This window comes from Equus quagga, chromosome 15, assembly GCF_021613505.1.
Source record: "Equus quagga isolate Etosha38 chromosome 15, UCLA_HA_Equagga_1.0, whole genome shotgun sequence".
Taxonomy (NCBI): domain Eukaryota; kingdom Metazoa; phylum Chordata; class Mammalia; order Perissodactyla; family Equidae; genus Equus; species Equus quagga.
Window position 1 is genome coordinate 87,794,447 of NC_060281.1, and position 22,350 is coordinate 87,816,796.

General features: G+C 40.1%; 1 protein-coding gene across 1 annotated transcript in view; it reads left to right on the forward strand.

The window, feature by feature from the left end:
* The window catches only part of SFI1 (SFI1 centrin binding protein), a 77,213-nt gene that overhangs the window by 9,141 nt on the left and 45,722 nt on the right, over positions 1-22,350 (forward strand). The window contains 4 exon segments of the mRNA XM_046640061.1: positions 8,079-8,189; positions 9,542-9,636; positions 18,438-18,555; positions 20,496-20,598. Coding sequence (XP_046496017.1) covers positions 8,079-8,189; positions 9,542-9,636; positions 18,438-18,555; positions 20,496-20,598 — 427 coding nt within the window.

Genomic DNA, 22,350 nt, shown 5'->3' on the forward strand with positions numbered 1-22,350 from the left:
CTTCCCTGCGCCTCTTGAGCCTCCAGCAGGCATATAATACAATGGTACCTTAACGTGTATTAGTTTGACTGAATGAGTATATGAAAGAATCTTAAGTAAACCAGACCCTCTGGGAAAAAAAGCATTTGCCCAGGAGAAGTAAATGAGCTCTTTCAGGGAACTGGTGAGACTGATAAATTGGCTGGATCTAGGGCAGAACCTGGGGAATTTTGGCATTGGCAAGGGAAGTGAAATTTTAGTCGAGAAAGTTGCTCTGCCATGGTTTCACTTGTGTAGGCCGCTACACGCTGCTGCGGTTTTGGTTAAGATCACTTCAGCTGCAGCGCCCAGAGTGGACTGCAGGGAGAGCCACCAAGGTCAGGGATACTGTACAGGATGCAGTGGGAGAGAAGGGCCCAGTGTGGGGTGTGTTTCAGAGGGAGGGTTGGCAACCATTGAGAATGTAAACGTTTTTTAAAAACGGAAATGTTACAGGTTCTCACTTCCTCCTCTCTTCCCTGACCTACAAGCTTTCCTGTTTCATTTTTCTGACAGTGTTCCTAACCTGGAACATTACCCAACGCCTCTTGGTTCAAGGTCTCTCAAGCACACTTGGCCTGCGTGTGTTTTCTGAAGTCTTTCTTTGTGGGAGGCCCTTTGTGTGTCTCCTTTGTGAATCTCCTTTGTGAGTCTTTACCAGTGAAGCTCCCAATGTGGCAACGGCCCATCCCAGCAGCAGCTACTAGGCAGAGTTCACCTCTGCTTTTCCTTCTCCTGGACTTTGGCCCTGTCCTTCTTCACTGCCGTAGTAGCTCTTCAGTGCCTTCAAATAAATTTTTCTTTTGTCCTGCTTTTCTTGTTCTCAGTGGGAGAATTGATTTGAATTACCTAGTTTGCCATTATCAGAAGTCTCTTGTTTCGTTTCTTCTTATTCATTTGAGTAACTCATTTTTCCCCATTAGCTTAGAAGTTATATCTTTTATTCTTTTACTGACTGCCTTAAAAAATATAACATGTATCTTTAATTTCTCCGTCTAATGTTAATTGGTTCCTTTGCTCTCTTCCCAAATGAGGCAAAGTCCTTAGACCACTAACTCTCCTTGCTCCCGTCCCACTTATATGCCCTTACTGTAATGTGTATTAATTTTGTTTATATTTTAAAATCTATAAAACATTATTTTTCTCATTTTATACAACCAATATTCATTTAGGTTTATTCACATAATTACCCTTTCTGTTGCTCTTTTTTTCTTCCTGCATCTCCAGGTTTCCATCTGTGATTATTTTCATTCTGTCATAGAACATCCCTGAGCATTTCCTTTAGAGTAGGTCTAGTTGTGATGAGTTCTCTAAGATTTTGTCTGTCTAAAAATGTTTTTATTTCACCTTTTTTTTCTTTTGAGGAAGATTAGCCCTGAACTAACTCCTGCCAATCCTCCTCTTTTTGCTGAGGAAGACTGGCCCTGAGCTAACATCCGTGCCCATCTTCCTCTACTTTATACCACAGCATGGCTTTTGCCAAGTGGTGCCATGTCTGCACCTGTGATCTGAACCAATGAACCCCGGGCTGCTGAGAAGCAGAACGTGCGAACTTAACCACTGTGCCACCAGGCCGGCCCTTCACCTTTGTTTTTGAAGGCTGTTTCACTAGGTGTAGAAATCTTGCTTGCCAGTTTTTTTCTCAGCACTTTGAAGATATTCCATTGTCTGATGGCTTCCATTTGTAAGCTGTTAGACTAATTGTTGCTTTTTTGAAGATTCATTCTTTGTCTTAGTTTTCAAAGACTTTAATGAGATATGCCTAGGCATGGATTCATTTTCTTAAAGTCCTTTAGCTTATTTTGAGATAGTAGGTTATAGGGGATTTTTTGTTTGTTTGTTTCTGTTTTGTGGGCACATCTTTCTGTCATACTTTCTTTGTCTGTAGGCATGTTATTCTGCTGCTTTTCTTTTCTCATACAATAACTTTGTATAGGATTTGACCTCAGATACTTTTCTGTTGCTCATTTTTATGTGAAATTAAGTTTTCTGAACTTTTAGAGTGAGGCAGTCAGTTAAGCTTTCCCCGTTTCACAGAGCTCCCTCTTCTGTCTTTTTTGTAGTGTTCGTGGCATCTATGGGATGTCTGGGTTCTGTCTCCTTACCACACTTGGTCTGATCCTCTCTTTCCTTGTCGCTATAGTCTCTCTCCTGCTCAGTTTCCATTCTACTCCCAGCAAATTTCTCCTCAGTAGAAAGCCCTGTCTCAGAAGGGAGCCTGGCGGGTCAGTTTTTAGACGATAGGGGCTGGGCTGCTCCAGCTGTTTCAGTTCTTTGTATGTGAGCCTTGGTAATAGGACCACACTTTCCGTTTCAGCTACTGGTCTGGAATTGGGCTTCTGCATTTTCCAGTGATGACTTTTTGTCTGTTTTGAGGTTTTCCCATTCTCCGGTTCCTCAGATACCACCCTCATTGCTCCTCCTTCCTCCTGTACCATGCAGGTCTTTTGACTATGGGTGGTCTTTCATTACCTGCTTGCATTTTGGATTTGTGGGGATACCTTGTCACGTAGTTTTGTTATAATTGATACATGAGTTTTTGATTTTGCTTCATGGTTGCTCTGTGTGTTTTATGGGGCTTCAGAGATTGAAAAACTATACTGCTGCCCCACTATCTTCCTCAAATCCTTTTCCTACTTAGTTTATTTAAATTATATTTGACCCATATTTAACTGGAAACATCTTTTCAAATAATGCCTATTTATATTCCAAGTACTTGGGAAATGCTGAATGTATTAGTTAGAAGTACATTTGACTCCAAGTAAGAGAAAGTCTGACAATGGCTTACACAAATTGAGATTTGCTTTTTCTCACAAGCAGTCTGGAGGTTGGTATTGATTCAGCTGTTCGTTGATGCCATCAAAGGCTCAAGCTTTGAGTAGCTTTCTAGTTCATCATCCTTATTATATTGGCCCTTTGTCCTCAGAGGTGACACACTGCATAGTTGCAAGATGACTGTCCTAGCTTTACACAGGAAGAACGGGGGACGGGTGGTGTCAGCTCAATCTGTCCCTTTATCAGGAAAGCAAAACTATCCTAGAAACCCGTAGCTGCATTCTGCTTCTGCCTCACTGGCCAGAGCTATGTCACTGGCCACTTCAGCTACAGCGGAGGTTGGCAAAGCAGCCTTTCCATCCCCTGGAGTGAATGCTGGTGAGGAAGCAAAGGCTCGGCAGTGTGTGTTGGGTTAACAGTGACCGATGTCTGCCACGCTGCTTTAAAACATTCACATCATATTCTTTTACTTTCTTTGCTCTTGAGTGGTAGCGGGACATAGAGGAAAGAATCCTGGAATGGAACTTGGGAGGCCTGAGTTTGGGTTCTAACCCAGACCCTAGCTAATTGCTTGATCTGGGGATAAGTTATGGCTTTGGGCCTCAGTTTCTCAAATTGTAAAGTGAGAGTGAGAACATTTGCTCTCTAAGCATCTATCAGAATTAGAATTCTATACTGTGTTTCCATTGACTTAGAAACTTGTGATGGGGTGGTGGTTTTCAAATTGCAAAATGGATTATTTGTTACTTTGGTTATGATCTTTGCTTTTTTTGTTCTTTTCCATACTGAATTATTTATTTCTCACTTTCAGGAATGTTAGAGAGGAATGATATCATACCAGAAACTGTAGAATAATACTTTTATGTTCTTGGAGAATGTTTTAACTTCTATAAACTGGAGTTGTTTTGTCATTAATAAACTGAACCAAAATGACCATTGAATTAGTAGGTCAAAAATAATACAGTACGTGTCTGTATATAAGGCAGTCTTAAATAGGAGGTAGTCATCTGTTTTTTTGAAGAGAAGATCTGAGAAAAATTTTTTGGCAAATTTGGGAAATAGATAAAACAGTCTTGTTCATTTGTAGCATTTAGTTCATCAGTACTTCCTCCTCATTTTTAGCTAATGGCCTCGCTTCCTATTTTCTGGAGAAAAGAGAAACAACTAAAGAGACCTCCACAAGCTCCCTCCAATACATCTCCCCACCTCCAGCATCTGTTGCCATGTAACCTGTCATCTGTTAGGCAGATGAACTGTCTCTGCTCTCATCTGTGGCAAGATTCTTGACTTTTGCACTATATTCCCCTACTCCAGAGCATCACTCTCAGTTTTCTTCTCTTTTCTGCATCATCAATTTTTCCCTCTTTACTAGATTGTTTGTGCTAGCATATAATGCTGTTGTTTTTCCCGTCCTGGAAAAAAAATTCTCTTTGACCCTGCTTCTTCCTGCAGCTAGGCCTCCAACTCTTCGTTCTCCTTTATATCGAATCTCCTGGCCATACTCAATGTCTCCAGCACCTCTTGTTGTAGTCTCTCTTAAATTCGTCCCATGAGGCTTTGGATTCCACTGCTGCACCAAAACTTTTTGTTAAGGTCACTAAATTTGCTAAAATCAGTGGTGAATTCTTAAACTCACTTGACCTGCCAAGCATTAGACAGTCCATCATTTCCTTCTTCAAGAAGCCCTTTCCTCTCCCAGCTGCTAGGTTACCGTCTTCTCCTAGTTTTCTTTATACGTCTTTGACTGCTCCTTCTAACACTCTTTTGTTGGTTCTTCCACATCTAAATACCCCACACTCAGTCCTTGCGCTGGCTCTCTATCTACCTCACAAACGTGGCAATCTCATCAAATCTCATCATGACTGCCAAAGGTACACACCCAGCCCAGACCCCTCCCTCGAACTTAGACTGCTACATATGTGACAGCTCTACTGTGTGTCTAATAGACGTCACACCTCAGTAGGTCCAAAACCAAAATCTGAATCTTCCCCACAAACCTCCCTGCTGAGTCTTTCCCCTCTTAGTTAATGGAAACTCCCATCCTTCTAGGTACTCAGTTCAGAAACCTAGGAGTCATCATTGACTCCCCTTGTTCTCTCACACCCCAATTTAAAATGCCATATGCCAATTATATTGATTCAACCTTCAAAATATATGCAGACTCCAACCTCTTTTCGGCGCCTCCAGTTGCTATCACTATGGTCCAAGCTGTCATCATCTCTCCCCTGAATGACTCCACTAACCTGCTCACTAGTCTCCTGCTTCCAGCCTTGCCCCTAGTTGATCTCTTCTCAACAGTGGTCTGAGTAAATCGTCACATCACTGTTCTGCTCAGACCTTGTGGGGCTTCCTGTACTGCTGAGAGTAAAAGCCAGAGTCCTTACTGTGGCCTACAAGGTCAATTAACTTTTGTTTTACCTGTCTGTGGATCTTTTTTTTTTTTCCCTTTTTGCTGTCACATTTTTAATTTGCAAGAGCTCTTTTTTGTTCTGTGAATGTTTCTTTTATTAAAAAACAGAATCCTGGAGACTCATAATTTTTTGAGGATAATGTAGTGATTTGTTTGTGTTTAAGATTTTTGTCTGCTCCTATTGTCTCTTTCTTCTGAGCTTCTGCTTTCTATGTGTTCACTGCCTCATGTTGGAACCTTCCCTCAAATGTCAAGAGGTCCTTTTATTGTCTGTTCATCTTTGAATTAGGCATTAAAACGCTAATTTTAGAAGCTTTGATATGTATGCATAGGGACTTGTACGAGGGCTTCACTTCAGGCTTTTAAAGCAGAGACCAGACGCTTTCACTGAGCCACCTCCAGCTGTCAGTGTCTGAAGGCCTTTCTCCTTAGGTTGGTCGGTTTTCCACAGAGCAGAGGAATCCTCCAAACGCCTTCTGGAGTAGGGTGGTTATAAGCTTGGTTGCAAGCAGAGGAGAGGGAGTGTAGGCCTCACTGTTCAGTAGGTAGACTCTCAGTTTAGGACCCTCTCCAGAGCTCTGCCTGGATTCTAGAGTCCAGTGCCCCTCTGGTTCAGCCTCTCCAGAGATAAGCATGAATCTCTGCTTGGGTGAGAAACAGGATCCAGAGGCCTAACTGCTTCCTACACACAGGCTTGGGAACTATCCTGTGTTTTCGTCTTCACCCAGGGCTCCCCTCTTCCTGATGCCTCTCGTCCCCACACCTTTTTGGGGTCTGTGCCACCAGCTGGTTGCTTCCTGACTCCCCGACCACTTAGTCCTGTGCCTTCTCCGATCTCTTGCTTCAGTTGCCACTTGCCTGCCTGCTTTCCATCATCTAAAATTTGTTGACATCTCTTTCTATCATTGTTGTTCTTATTCTCCTTGTCTTTATGGGCTTACACCTTTTGAAATGTATTTGCTATTATTTTAGTGGGGTTTTGGGAAGGGAAGGAGGTAGAGGGATAAAAAGTAGATAGTAGAAGGAAGTACATGTGCAAATGGCAGTGGTTCTTTTCCATTAAAATTTTTAACAATTATGAACAAAACTGTTGTTAAAAAAGCTTTCAAGCTACAGAAATGTGTAATGTAGGAAACACTAGTCTCCTATAATCCCACCTGAGAGAGAACCACTGGTAATACTATGGTATTCTGGAGATCTTTCTAGACGTTTAACATGTGTAATATAATCATTTATATATGTAAATACACATACACACATTTATATGTATATATACAAATATGTATGTGTGTGCATACATTTTATGTATATATATTTGGTGTATGTTATATTAATTAAGAAAGGAGAAAAGAAAAAAGGAAAAAAAAAGACTCTTAGGATTTGCTCTCTTCACAAAAAAAAATTATTAATTTTTTAAAAATGGTATCATATTATAGTATACAAACCATGAGGTAACTTCATTTTTTCACCTACCAACTTTTTTGGGCATCTCTCCATTTCAGTGTCTTTAGCACTACTTCAGTCATAAAAAATGACTGTGTGACACTGATTGAATGTAACCTGTTCTGTTTTATTGGGCGTTTGTGGTATTTTTTTCTCTCTTTTTTTATTATTAAGAATAATAGGTAAATTTCCCCATATGTTTCTTTGCAGGCCAGTTTTTTAAAACTATAAGTAGGTGAGGATGAGGACATAATATTAACCTGCAGAACCATGAAAGGAAATTGAAAGTGGTTGACAGGACCAGAGATCTCAAGTTATCAGCCACCGTGACAGTGTGCTTTGTTAGCGTCAACACAATCTGTCACTGCTATTCTGTTTTCTTTCTTATTACCTTTTTACCCTCTTTATTTTCTCTTCTTTATCTTTTGTTGTTATAACCCCCTGGTGGACTTCAGTTAAACTAATATGCTCTGTTCCTGTTAGGTATTAGGAACACCTTTAGGCATCTGCTTATTTTATAACTTTTAATCTCCTAGGTATGTCAATGAGAAGTGTAGCTACTACTTTTTACTAATCAAAAATATTTTTTAGGGGGCTGGCCCCGTGGCCGAGTGGTTGAGTTCACGCGCTCCGCTGCAGGCGGCCCAGTGTTTCGTTGGTTTGAATCCTGGGCGTGGACATAGCACTGCTCATCAAACCACACTGAGGCAGCGTCCCACATGCCACAACTAGAAGGACTCACAACGAAGAATATACAACTATGTACCGGGGGCTTTGGGGAGAAAAAGGAAAAAAATAAAATCTTAAAAAAAAAAAAAAATATTTTTTAGTCTGGTGAATGAAAAAGATTGAAAATGATAGTTCTCAACTCATGGTATTTGAAAAGTCAGATTTTTATTTTTATTTATTTATTTTTTTAAGATTTTATTTTTTCCTTTTTCTCCCCAAAGCCCCCCCCGGTACATAGTTGTGTATTCTTCGTTGTGGGTTCTTCTAGTTGTGGCATGTGGGACGCTGCCTCAGCGTGGTCTGATGAGCAGTGCCATGTCCGCCACGCCCAGGATTCGAACCAACGAAACACTGGGCCGCCTGCAGCGGAGCGCGTGAACTCAACCACTCGGCCACGGGGCCAGCCCCTGAAAAGTCAGATTTTTATTTTGCTTTAACATCTTTAGTTGGTAAGATCTGTAGTATGAAATTTCTTAGCTCCATTTCCAATTTAAGTAGCCCTAAGGTTTTGATCTGAAAAAGTTAAATGTGTCTATTTTTAATCTATTTTACTGTTACCAAATAATGAGTCACACTGTGTTACTAAATAGTGAGCCACACTTTTCTCTGAGAATGCAGTGGCAATATGAAACTGGGATTTGGGACTAGATGTCAGCTCCAGCATCACCGTATACCTCTCCCTGATTTTTTTTCATTGCCCTAGGCTTTACTATGAGCAGAGAATACTACGGAAGGTCTTTGAGGAATGGAAAGAAGAGTGGTGGGTTTTCCATCGAGAGTGGAAACTCTGTGTTCGAGCTGACTGTCACTACAGGTCAGATTTCATGTTATATTACTTCAATTTTACTGATACACATTATCAAATAATTACTTGTTGGCATGTTTCTGGTCAAAAGGAGAAAAGTTTTTAATCATTTTCTGTTTTTCTTCAAATTCATTTTAGAGTAAGCAAGATCAAAGTCCTAAATTAAACCCAAGCGCACACACCTGTGAGTGCACCTGTGCACAAGTGCACACACAGAGACACCCCTCTAATTCAAGTAACCATGGTGTGTTGGTCACCCTAATGATTTGAATAGGGTTTTCTCACTGACTCTCACTTCTCTATCATTTCTAATTCTGAGAGTATTCTGTTTTTTAAAATAATAAGTTTTAATTTATATGGATTATAGGAGAAAATATATGCCCAATATAGGACATTAAGAAAATAGAAACAGGCTGGCCCCGTGGCATAGTGGTTAAGTTCAGTGCGGTCTGCTACGGCGGCCCAGGTTCATGGATTTGAATCCCCGGCATGGATCTACACTACTCGTTAGCCATGCTGTGGTGGCAATCCACATACGAAATAGAGGAAGATTGGCACAGATGTTAGTTCAGGGCTAATCTTCCTCAGCAGAAAAAAGAAAGAAAGAAAATAGAAAGAAAACACTCTTAATCCTTGACATTCATATTCCCAGGGATAGGTGGAGGAAAAAGTAAAAATTGGGAATTATATCAAATACACATTTTTAGACCTTTCAAAAAATAAATGTCATATTTAATATAATAATTAATAAATATATTTTATCATTTAATAAGTATGTCTTATGTCTTTAAAATGGTATTCACTCATTATAATCACTCTGTATTTAGGTATTTTGGGATAGGGTTTCTGATTTATGGATATTTCAGATAAAATATAGATATTGAATAGTTCTAATAGCTGATAGAGTATGAAATCAAATCTTAGGAAATGGGATAGTGAAAATATGGAGGGATCGACAGTGTTAATGTGTGTAGTGTATGTATCAAGAAGGAAAAGACAAAGGAAAAAGTGGTATTGACCATGTTTTCATGCAGGGGAGAAGTAATGTTTTACATGATGTGGATGATTAAGATATGACTGTCATTCTAAACATCACAGCTTTGTGGATGCTGAGTTATTCTGGGAGTAATCAAGCTTTTTTCCCTCAGTGATACTGTAAGGTGTGGAGAACTATTCTCCCTGAAGGAAAATAGGTTTCCCCGTGATTGCAGGAAATGAAATTTTAGCTTAGGATGTTGATACGCCTCTTTTGTGTCAGAAGTGTCCCTGTTAATTTCTTCTGAGTATGGAATGGACTGGGACTGTCAGATTAGGAATTGTTTTGTTTTAAAGAAATGCCATCTGCTTTTTTGACTCCTCAGATATTACTTGTACAACCTGATGTTCCAGACCTGGAAGACCTATGTGCATCAGCAGCAGGAGATGAGGAACAAGTACATGAAATCTGAGGATCATGGTGAGAAAAGGAAATGCATGTCTAAAGAAAATGCGCACATTTACTTTTTCTTTCCTTTATTAAGACTTTTTTTTAGAGGAGTTTTAAGTTCACAGCAAAATTAAGGGGAAGGTACAGTGATTGTCCATATGTCTCCAACCTCCACACATGCACAGCTTTCCCTGTTGTCAACATTCCCCACCAGAGTGGTATATTTGTTACAATTGACAAACCTACATTGACACATCATAGTTCCCCAAAGTCCATAGTTTACATTAGGATTCGGTCTTGGTAGTGTACATTCTGTGGGTTTGGACTAATGTATAATGACATGTATCCATTATTATGATATCAGAGAGTATTTTCACTGCCCTAAAAATCCTCTGTGCTCCATTTATTCATCTTTGCCTCCATCTTCAACTGCTGGCAACCACTGATCTTTTTAGAGTCTCCGTAGATTTGCCTTTTCCAGAATGTCATATATTTGCAATCATACATAACCTTTTCATATTGGCTTCTTTTACTTAGAAATATGCATTTAAAGTTCCCTCATGTCTTTTCATGGCTTGATAGCTCATTTCTTTTTGGTGCTGAATAATATTCCATTGTCTGGATGGACCACGGTTTATTCATTCACCTACTGAAGGACATCTTGGTTGCTTCCAAGTTTTGGCAATTATGAATAAAGCTGCTATGAACATCTTTGTGCAGGTTCTTGTGTGGAAAGTTTTCTACACAAAAGTTTTCTGCACAATTAATTTTTTGACTACTTTGGGTTGATACCACGGACTGCAATTGCTGGATCGTATAGTAAGAGTATGCTGAGTTTTGTAAGAAACCACCACACTGTCTTCCAAAGTGGCTGCACCATTCTGCATTTCCACCAGGAATAAATGAGAATTCCGGTTGCTCCTCATCCTGATGAGCGTTTGGTGTTGTCAGTGTTGTGGATATTGGCCATTGTAATGTGTGTGAAGTGGAATTTCATTGTTGTTTTAATTTGCATTTCCCTGATGATACATGATATGGAGCATCTTTTCATCTGCTTGTTTGTCATCTGTATATCTTCTTTGGTGAGGTGTTTGTTAAGGTCTTTTGCCATTTTTTAATCGAGTTTCTTTTTTTGTTGATAGGTTTAAGACTTCTTTCTATATTTTAGATAACAGTCCTTTACCAGATATGTCTTTTGGAAATATTTTCTCCCACGCTATAGCTTGTCTTCTCATTCTGTTGACATTGTGTTTCACAAAGCAGAAGTTTTTACTTTTAATGAAGTCCAGCTTATCAATTTTTTCTTTCATGGATTGAGTCTTCCTATCCAGGAACATGGAATATCTCTCTATTTGTTTAGTTCTTTGATTTTCATCAGAGTTCTGCAGTTTTTCTCATATAGATCTTGTACATATTTGGATAGATTTATGCCTAAGTATTTCATTTTTGGGGGATGCTAATGTAAATGGTATTATGTTTTAAATTCCAAATTCCACTTGTTTACTGCTCGGATATAGGAAAGCAGTTGACTTTTGTATATTAATCTTGTATCCTGCAACATTGCTATGATTGCTTATTAGTTCTGGGAGTTTTTTGTTGATTCTTTTGGATTCTCTGCGTAGACAATCATGTCATCTGTGAACAAAGATATTTTATTTCTTCCTTTCCAATCTGTGTATCTTCTATTGCCTTTTCTTGTCTTGTTGCATTACTAGAACTTCTAGTACGATGTTGAAAAGGAGTGGGGACATCCTTGCCTTGTACTTGATCTTAGTAGGAAAGCTTTGAGTCTCTCACCATTAAATATGATATAGGTTTTTTGTAAATATTCTTTATCAAGTTGAGGAAGATCTCCCTCTTTTCCTAGTTTACTGAGAACCCACATTTACTTTTGCAGAAGCTCTTGGGAAGAATGAGCGTGTTATCTCTGACAGAGAATTATTCTAGGTCAAAGGGAAGATTTTTTTTTTATTCCATTTCATATTTTCCAGAATATGTGATCTCTGAGTGGGGACTCCTGTATGATCAGAACTCTGTGGTTTTCTCCATATGGCATGGTTTTGGCACCTACAACTCATTTAAGCACAATTTGTGTGAACTGACTGTTCCTGCCCTGCTGGTGCAGCATGCGGGCAGTGTTTCTCCCATGGTGCCTGGGACTGTTGTCTGTGTTGCTCGCTTCTGATCTGCTTTGCCCAGGTTGCCCCTTAGTGATCTTGTGGCCACTTTAGCTCTGGTCAGTGTCTGGTTTCTCTGTGAGTTGAGCCCAGAAACCCATGTGGGGAGTCTAAGGGAAAAAGGCACTAAGTTTCAAAATGATAATGCAGCCTTCATTAGCAGCTGCCTCTTAGCCTTTCCACATGAATGCCCTGCAGGCACCTCAAACTCAGCAAGTCACAAATACAACTTGTCCGCTCCCCCCCCATTTAGACGTGCTCTTGCTCCTACTTTTCCTGGCAAAGTGAGAAGCCTTACATAGGAATGGCTTGTCCATTCCTCGTGCCTCATATCATTCAGCTACCTACTTTTATAATACCTCCCTCTGAGGTGTCACCTGCACTCATCTTCTTTTCTTTGCGACTGCCTGAGATTAATCCTCTTTTTCTCCCAAAGTATTACTAAGTACTACTTCTTTCATCTCCCTGCATTTATTTTCTCCTCCTCCTCATTCTACACAGGAGGGCTAGGGCATAGATAAGATCATGTCACTCCTGTGCATAAAAATTCGTTTGAGGGGCTGGCCCCGTGGCTGAGTGGTTAAGTTCACGCACTCCGCTGTAGGCGGCCCAGTGTTTCGTTGGTTCGAATCCTGGGCGCGGACATGGCACTGCTCATCAAACCACGCTGAGGCAGCATCCCACATACCACAACTAGAAGGACCCACAACAAAGAATATACAACTATGTACTGGGGGGCTTTGGGGAGAAAAAGAAAAAAATAAAATCTTTAAAAAAAAAAAAAAAAAAATTCGTTTGACTCCTCTTTGCTTCCAGAATTAAGTCAACACTCTTTGGTACAGCAGGCAAAGTCTTCACCTGCTCTCTTGCTGTCCCTTCCCATACACCCTACGCCTTTGCCAGACTGAATGTGCACTTCCATATCTTTCCATCTTTACCCCTACAGTTCCTCCATTGGGCTCATTTTCAATGTCACCTTCCCCATGTAGCTTTCCTTCATCTCCTTCCAGCACAGTGGATTCTTTCTTCCCTTGTCTGTGCTCCCAAAATTTAAGGAGCTCTTACCCAGGCCCCTTAGTTACAGCACCAGATGCATTGTTTCAGTATTTAGCTAGTAAGTGACTTATGTTGCCTTGTTGTTTATTTTTTTAGTTTACGCACAGACTTACTCTTTTTGGTATACAGTTCTGTGATTTTTGATGAATGCATGGTTATGTAACCACCAGTACGATCAAGAGAGAGAACAGTTCCATCATTCCTGATAGAATTCCCTTGTGCTAACCCTCTATAACACCCTCCCTCCATACTTGACTCCTAGAAACCACTGATCAGTTCTCTATCACTATAGATTTTTCCTTTCTAGAATATCATATAAAGGGAATCATACAGTATATAGCTATTTGACTCTATCTTCTTTCTTTCAGCATAATGCATTTGAGATTCATCCAAGTTGTTGCATATGTCGGTAGTTCTCTTTTTGCTGAATTGTATTCTTTTGTATGGATGTCCCAAGGTTTGTTTATCCAGTCACCAGTTGAAGGACATCTGGGTTGTTTCCAGTTTTAGACAATTATGAATAAAGTTACCATAAACATTCATATATAGGTTTCCGTGTGAACTTCTCTTGGGTAGATTATCTTGGCATAGGATTACTAGATCATATAGTAGATGTATGTTTAACTTTATAAGAAACTGCCAACTATGTTCCAAAGCCGCTGTACCATTTTGCGTTCCCACCAGCAATTTATGGGAGTTCTTGGTCTGCGTTCTCACCAGCACTTGGCATTGCCATTTAAAATAAAATGTTAACTATACTAATGGGTGTGTAACGGTGTCTCATTGCAGTTTTAATTTGCATTTCCCTAATGATTAATGATGTTAAGTATCTTTTCCTATGCTTATTTGCTATTTATATATCTTCTTTGGTGAAGTGTCTGTTCAGGATCTTTTATACTTATAAACTGAGTTGTGTGTGTTCTTGTTGAGTTTTGAGAAGTGGTTTTTTTTTTGGTGAGGCAGACGGACCCTGAGCTAACATCTGTGCCAATCTTCCTCTATTTTTTGTGTATGGGATGCTGCCACAGCATGGCTTGACAGGTGGTGTGTAGGTCCACGCCTGGGATCTGATCCTGCAAACCCCGGGCTGGTGAAGCAGAGTGTGAAACTTAACCACTATGCAACTGGGCCAACCCCTTTTTTTTGGTGAGGAAGATTCGCTCTGAGCTAACATCCATTGCCAATCTTCCTCTTTTTTTTTTTTGCTGAGGAAGATTCGCCCTGAGCTAACATCTATGCCAGTGCTCCTCCATTTTGTATGTGGGATGCCTCCACAGCATGGCTGATGAGTGGAGCAGGTCTGCACCTGGGATGCAGACTTGTGAACCCAGGCTGCTGAAGTGGAACATGTGGAACTTTACCACTCGGCCATGGGGCTGGCCCCAAGAGATTTTTTTTTTTTTTTAAAATACATTCTAATTACAAGTCTTTTGTCAAAAGCATGATTTGCAAATATTTTCTCCTAGTTGGTGGCTTATCTTTTCATTCTCTTAACAGTGTCTTTTGCGGAGCAAAAGTTTAATTTTGATGAAGTTCAAATATCAATTTTTTGTTTTATGGATTGTTGTTTTTGTTGTATCTAAGACCTCTATCCAACCCAAAGTCACAAAGATTTTCTCTTACGTTTTCTTCTAAAAGTTTTAAGGTTTTACATATGGATCTTATATATCCTGCAACCTTGCTAAATTCATTTATTAGTTTTAGGAGCTTTTTTAATAAATTCCGTGGGTTTTTCTATGCAGAAAGTTGTCTGTAAACAAAGACAGTTTTATTCCTTCCTTTCCAAATTCTTTTTATTGCACTGGCTAGGGCTTCCAATATGATATTGAACAGGAGTGGTGAGAGTGGACATCCTTGCCTTGTTCCTGATCTTAGGGGAAAGGCATTCAGTCTTTTAACCATTAAGTATGATGTTAGCTGTAGGGTTTTTTTTTGAAGAAGAAGAAGATTAGCCCTGAGCTAACTGCTGCCAATCCTCCTCTTTTTGCTGAGGAAGACTGGCCCTGAGCTAACATCCCTGCCCATTTTCCTCCACTCTATACATGGGACACCTACCACAGCATGGCGTGCCAAGTGGTGCCGTTTCCGCACCCGGGATCTGAACCGGTGAATCCCAGGCCACTGAGAAGCAGAATGTGCAAACTTAACTGCTGCACCACGGGGCCGGCCCCTGTAGGTTTTTTCTAAGTGTCCTTTATCAAATTAAGGAAGTTCTCTTTCATACCTAGTTTTCTGAGCATTTTTATCATTAATAGATGTTGAATTTTGTCAAATAATTTTTCTCTATTGAGGTGATTATGTGGCTTTTCTTTTTTAGTTTGTTGATAATGGTGAAGTATATAGAGTGATTTCAGTTTGAACCAGCCATGTATTCCTCAAATTGATGCCACTCTTTATATATTGCTGGATTTAATTTGCTAATATTTTGTTGAGGATTTTTGCATCTGTGTTTATGAGGGATATTGATTTATGGTTTTCTCTTGTTGTAATGTCTTTGTCTGGTTCTTGTTCAGGGTAATATTGGCCTCATAGAATGAGTTGGGAAGTGTTTCATTTTCTTCTATTTTCAGATTTGTAGAACTAGAATTATTTGTGTCTTAAATGTGTGATAAAATTCTCCAGTTGAAATCATCTGGGCCTGGAGTTTTCTTTGTTGACGTGTTTTAAACTTTGAATTCAAGTTTTTTAATAGATGTAAGACTATTCAGGTTCTTGAATGAGGTTGGTTGTGTTTTTCAAGAAATTGGTCCGTTTCACATGTTCTTGAATTTATGGGCATAGAGTCATTTGAAGTATTTCATTCTTACAATTTAGTGTCTTCCAAGTCCGTAGAGGTAGCCCCTCTTTCCTTCCTGATATTGGTAATTTGTGTCTTTGGTCTTTTATTTTTGGTCAGTCTGGCTAGAACTCTGTCAGTTTTATTGATCTTTTCAAATAACCAGCTTTTGAAATCATTGATATTCTCTTGTTTTTCTGTTTTCAAGTTCTTTGATTTCTGTTCCTATCTTTATTATTGTCTCACTTCTGCAGGGTTTGGTTTTAATTTGCTCTTCTTATTCTAGTTTATTTTCTTTTTTTTGTTTTTGGTGACCCTGGTGGCATTCAATTTAGTTTCTTTTTTTTCAAATTCCTTTTTTTTTTCAAAGATTTTATTTTTCCTTTTCCTCCCCAAAGCCCCCTGGTACATAGTTGTCTATTTTAGTTGCGGGTCCTTCTAGTTGTGGCATGTGGGATGCCGCCTCAGCGTCGCCCGATGAGCGGTGCCATGACCACGCCCAGGATTCGAACCAGCGAAACCCTGGGCCGCCGAAGCAGAGCACATCAACTTAACCACTCGGCCACGGGGCTGGCTCCTCGATTTAATTTCTTAAGGTACAAGCTGAGATTATTGATTTGAGACCTTTCCTTTTATTCTAACGTAAGCATTTACTGCTATAAAGTTCCCTTTAAGCACTGCTTTCACTGCATCCACAAATTGTTTTTTTCCTGAGGAAGTCACCCTGAGCTGACATGCACATGCCATTCCTCCTTTATTTTTTGTATGTGAGACACCTCTGCATTGTGGTTGATGAGTGGAGTAAGGTCTGCATCCGGGATCCAAACCTGCAAATCTGGGCCGCTGAAGCAGAGCACGCAGAACTTTAATCACTCAGACGTGGGGCCAGGTCTTACATCCACAGATTTTAATATTTGCAGTTCTGTTTTCATTCAGTAAAAAATGTTTTCTAATTTCCTTTAAGACTTCTTTTTTGACCTATAGATTGTTTAGAAGTGTGTTTAGTCTCATATTGGAGATTTTCCAATATCTTCTATTATTGGTTTTCTAGTTTATTCATTATGATGAACAAACTTAATATGATTTCAGTTCTTTTAAATTTGTTCAGGTTTGTTTTGTGGCCCAGAATATACTCTATCTTGTAAACGTCCCATATTTACTTGAGGAATGTGCATTCTGCTGTCTTATATTGTTATTTATGGTTACAAGGAATACAGCTATACTACAGAGTAGAAGGAAAAGTCACTGGAATTTTTAAGATAAGAGTTATTTCTGACATATGACAGCTGTTTCAGCCCATACCCACAGACACGAAGGAATGTCCATTCACTCTTGCTCTGCTAAATAAAAAGTCTGCAAGTACTTTCAGGCCTAGGGGAGAATGGTTCTCAAATTGTCATCAGAATCATGGCAGAGGTGGTTAATGCAGATTCCTGGGTTCCACACAGAAAATAACAGCTTGCATTTATTGTAGATACTTTTCATAGATAATCTCATTTACTCTTTGCAAACATACCTCAAAAGGAGGCACCATTTTACAGATAAGGAACTTGTGCAAGTTTACTTAGCTAAGAAGTGACGAAGTCAATATTGAAACCCAACTTGTCATACTCAGGAGCACAAACTCTAAACCACAGCACCATATTAGTCCTGGTTGCTCGAGGTGTGCTGATTGCTGAGGTCTGGGGTACTCGAGAAAGCTACATGTTAAATTCTCCTATTTTGGCTTGTCAACAGCTATGAAATATAAAGTTATAGCTATAGTCCTGCTCACCACATTTTGGGGAGTGTCTTGAAAATAATTTACATACTTTTATTTTTTCTTTTGTGTTCTAAAAGGAAAAGAAATTTACTTTATTAGTGATGACTTTCACAATGAAAATGGAATTTACCACAAAGGGAGACCTGCTGACCTTTGCACTGCCCATATCTAGTAAATTGTCATTCCTCCAGGATCATTTCTGCTCCTTTTTATTGTTTTCCAAACAGATACAGATAGCATCCTTTCCTTTTGTCTTGTGTATTCGACTTTACAATTATTGTTCCAAACAGCAAGTTTTATAACATGATTTCTTCTACTTCAACTTTATGTTATGGAAAATTTAAAATATCTACAAAATTGAAAGATAGAATAATGAACCTCCATGTACCCATCGCCCAACTTCAACAATTATCAATTCACACCAGTCTTGTTACATCCATATCCCCACTCACTTCTCTGTTTCCTCTGTTATTTACATCATTTCATCTGTAAATATTGCAGAACATATCTCTAAAAAATAAGGGCTTTTAAAATAAAAGATTTCTTTTCTTTTTAGAATATTTTCTCTCTCTCTCTCTCTCTCTCTTTTTTTTTTTAAAGACTTTACTTTTCCTTTTTCTCCCAAAGCCTCCCGGTACATAGTTGTGTATTTTCAGTCGTGGGTCCTTCTAGTTGTGGTATGTGGGACGCCGCCTCAGCATGGCCTGATGAGCAGTGCCATGTCTGCGCCCAGGATTTGAACCCTGGGCTGCCGAAGCGGAGCACACGAACTTAACCACTCGGTCACAGGGCTGGCCTCTAGAAGATTTCTAAACGGTGCGGTACATTGATTTTCCTTTAAATGTTTTGTAAATGTCTTCAGTTATTCTTCCTATGCGCTTGCATCCTTACTAGTTTTGTAGAGCTTCACACAGCTTTTCCAGCAGGGGGCACTTGAAGGCTGGAGGAATTTAGATACTCGCAGGAGGGATGCGTAGGGAGAGCCCTTGAGCTTTTATCATAACCCACAGTAACCCCTCTCTTCCCACCCCTTTTTGAAAAATCTCTTTGGTGCATCTAGACGCAAAGCAAAAGATGCGACAGGCCTGGAAGTCCTGGTTGATCTACGTGGTTTTTCGTAGGACCAAACTTCAGATGCAGACCACTGCCCTGGAGTTTAGGCAGCGGAGTGTTTTGTGGTGAGTGCACTCAATTGCCCTACAGATCAGCAGGTATCATTTTACCTCAGCCTTGCTTTATACTACTGTAAAGCAGCGTAAAAACTCATTTTAAAACAATGTTTCGAACATAATTGATGCCTAATAAATATTTATTGATAACTTGTTCAACTATAAGATAGGTTTCACATAATCCTAAGTAACACTAATTGAGTACTTACTGTGTTCTAAACCCTGTTTTAAATTTGTGTGTTCATTTTTTAATGTAAAGTGTCTCGTTTAATCCTTACCATAAACTGTAAAATACTGTTATTGTACAGATTACTGTATACTTATACAGTAAGTCTCAGAAAGATTGAGTAACTTGCCCAAGTTCATGTAAGTTGTAATTGGCAAGACTAGGGCTCACCCACCCATCTCTCTGATGCCCAAGTGCATGCTCTGAACTGTTGCCCTGCACTGCGTCTTAGCAGTGTTGTCTGCACATTGGAGGGACCTGAGTTAATCTACTTGGAAAGCCGGACGTGCGTAACAATGAGCTACTTTATAGTGGGACTGATTCCACTGTACATTGTCTCTAGTGGTCTGCTGGTGTCCTGAATGGTAGCATATTAAAAGCTCAGTTCTTGCCCAAAAGAACTGGGCCTTGTGTATAGTATGGATAAGAGCAGAGGCTTTGCAGCTAGATCACTTGGGTTCACATCCCTGTTCTGACATGTATTATTGGGTCATTTCACCTCTCCCAGTCTCACTTTCCTCATCTGTGAAATAGGCACACAATTAAGTACCTTTCAGAGTTCTCATGGGAAATAAATAAGGTAATGTCAGTGAAGTATTTAGCATAGTATCCAGAACGTCAATAGACATAAAGAAGTTATTTAAAATAAAAAAATTTTAAATTATTTAAAATGTATTCAGCAAATTTTTTTTTTTTGAGATTGGCCCTGATCTAACATCTGCTGCCAATCCTCCTCTTTTTGCTGAGGAAGACTGGCCCTGAGCTAACATCCGTGCCCATCTTCCTCTCCTTTATATGTGGGATACCTACCACAGCATGGCTTGCCAAGCACTGCCATGTTCGCACTTGGGATCCAAACCGGTGAACCCCAGGCCACCAAAGCAGAACATGCGCACTTAACCGCTGCACCACCAGGCCAGCCCCTCAGCAAATATTCTTAAATGCTTAATATGTATGCAATTCTACTGGAGCCTATGGGGGATAGTTTTGCATAATTTTATTTATTCAGGGTATGTTTATTGAGGGCTTAAAATGTTCCTGGCACTATACTGGGTGCTGGGGCTGCATTCAGGGAACTTATAATTCCCTAAGTGCTTAAAAAGATAAGTAATAATGCAAGATACCTTGTGATTTTGGAGTGAGTGCTGCAGCTAAGCATGTCCTAGGTTAGGAGGAAAGAGAGATTTTGGTGGGTTAGAGTGGTCAGGTAAGGTGAATGTTTCTGTAAAGCAGAGGTTGCAAACTCTCATTTCCTCATTATTGTTTCCCTACAGCAAATTAGACAATAGGCAGAAAGGAAACCAAGACTGGAATGAAGCCTGGCCAGGGTGGTAGGAAGGGAAGGGGTCCATCAAGACTGGAAATTGAAAAGCCACTATTTTGCAAATTATTCTGTGAAATCTCCTGATTTTTTAAATGTCAGCAATAGTTCATTTAAAAAAGAAAAACCCACGAAAACCTGTGTAGGCCAAACAGAGAAGGTCTGTAGTGTCTAAGGCCGCATCTGACCTGAGGAACTATCGGTTTCTAACCCTTAATTGGCAACTCTGGGACTGTTTTTCAGTTGTTTTCCTCAGCAGTGCCTCTAACAGATGACAGTCGAGAGGTGGCACCATGAAGGAAAGGGACTTGAGCTGAGAGTCTGAGGTCCAGGCCTCACTGCCCTTCTCTTTTCGGGGTGGCTTCTGCTGACTGGTTCTGTCTTCCCCTTGCTCTTTGACAGGGTGCGGTGGAGAGAGTGGAGGCAGCGACTGGGACAGGTCCGCTTAGGGCGTGCTCTCCATGCCACAGCTGTGAAGCACAGGGCCCTGCGCCTCCAGCTGCAGGTGAGTCCAGCAGACTCGGATTTTGGTGTGCTCTCAAGCTGCACACCCACAGAGGGTGGGGTCGGACTCCCAAGCAGAAGGCCATCCATCAGGCTGCTGCCTCTCTGCTGGGCCCTTGCTGTAGCTCAGGGGTCTGATGAGGAGGTAGGGGGCAGAAGAACGTGGAAGGCTGGGCTCTTCAACAGACAGAGGCTGCTATTAGGAATGTGCTAGATGTTATTACCAGAGGTTTTTAGAAAGCATCTGCTAGGGGCTGGCCCACTGGCACAGTGATTAAGTTCACAAGTTCTGCTTCAGTGGCCTGGGTTCACTGGTTCAGATCCCGGGTGCGGACATGGCACTGCTTGACACACCATGCTGTGGTAGGCGTCCCACATATAAAGTAGAGGAAGATGGGCACGGATGTTAGCTCAGGACTAGTCTTCCTCAGCAAAAAGAGGAGGATTGGCAGCAGTTAGCTCAGGGCTAATCTTCCTCAAAAAAAGAAAAGAAAGCATCTGCTAATGGTAGAGCTGGAAAGGGATTTATGAATTAGTTATAAATATGTTTAAAGAAACAGCAGTATATTCTTTATTTTTTCATTACTATTTTTCTATAGCAAATTAGAAAATAAGGAGGGCAGATAAGAAACTAAGACTGAAAAGAAAGCTGGCTTCTTTTCTCATATAATTTTGTGTATCTTAGAGATTTCATTTGGGGAAGCTACTAGCTGGTCACCTATAAAGGCTTGACATCTATACCAGCTTATGCTGTGGTGAAGCTTTCTTACGGCCTTTGAGAGACTCTCTGAATTCCTGTCACTTTTTTGTGTCTGCTGGGTACTTATAGGGCTGCCAAGTCAATTATAGAGATTAGAACAGGGAAAGGAAAAAAAGAAGTGCCTGTTACTAAATGTAGGACTAATGTCTTTTTAATCTGACAACATACTGTATCATCCATGCAAATGTATGCAGTCTGTGGAAGTCACATGCAAGTAGCACATATAGTCATCTAGATCAGGGGTCAGCAAACTAGCCCACAGGTCAGATTTGGCCTACTACCTGTTGTAAATAAAGTTTTATTGGGACAGTTATTCCTAGTCATTTGTGTATTGTCTAAGGCTGCTTTCAGGCTACAATGGCAGAGTTAAGTAGTTGCAACAGAGACGGTATGGCCTGCAAAGCCTAAAATATTTGTTGTCTGACACTTTAACAAAATGTTTGCTGACCGCTGAACTTATAAGGTCTTCTGAGGCAATAGCAAGGAATCAGAGGTCTTGTCAGTAATAATAACAGTAACAACAGCAGCAACAATAGCTTTTATTGTGGTCTTACTTGGGCTGGGTGCTGGACTAAGTGCTTTACATGTGTTATCTATTTAGTTTTCATGATTCTCTTTTTTTGGTCTCATATTATTATTGAGGAGACTAGAAAGGTTAAGTTGCTTTAACGAGGGTGATATACCTAGCAAATGTCAGAGCCAGGATTTAAACCATCGTGTTGCATTGTCCTTAGTAGACTTGTAATCTCAGGAGGGAGATGGAACTGAGCAGTGTGAAAATGCTGTAAACATAGAAACATAACGAAACTGATTTTCTGTCACTGATGGACCACAACTGTGTGAGTGTTCTTCCCTTTCACATAGCCACTTTGAGAGCCTATAAACTCGTTCTACTGATGCTACTATTTCTCAGAACACTTAGAATTCCTTTTTGACAGTTGTCTTCAAAGCTTGCAACAACAGATTTGGTTTTTTCTTTTTTTTTTTTTTTTT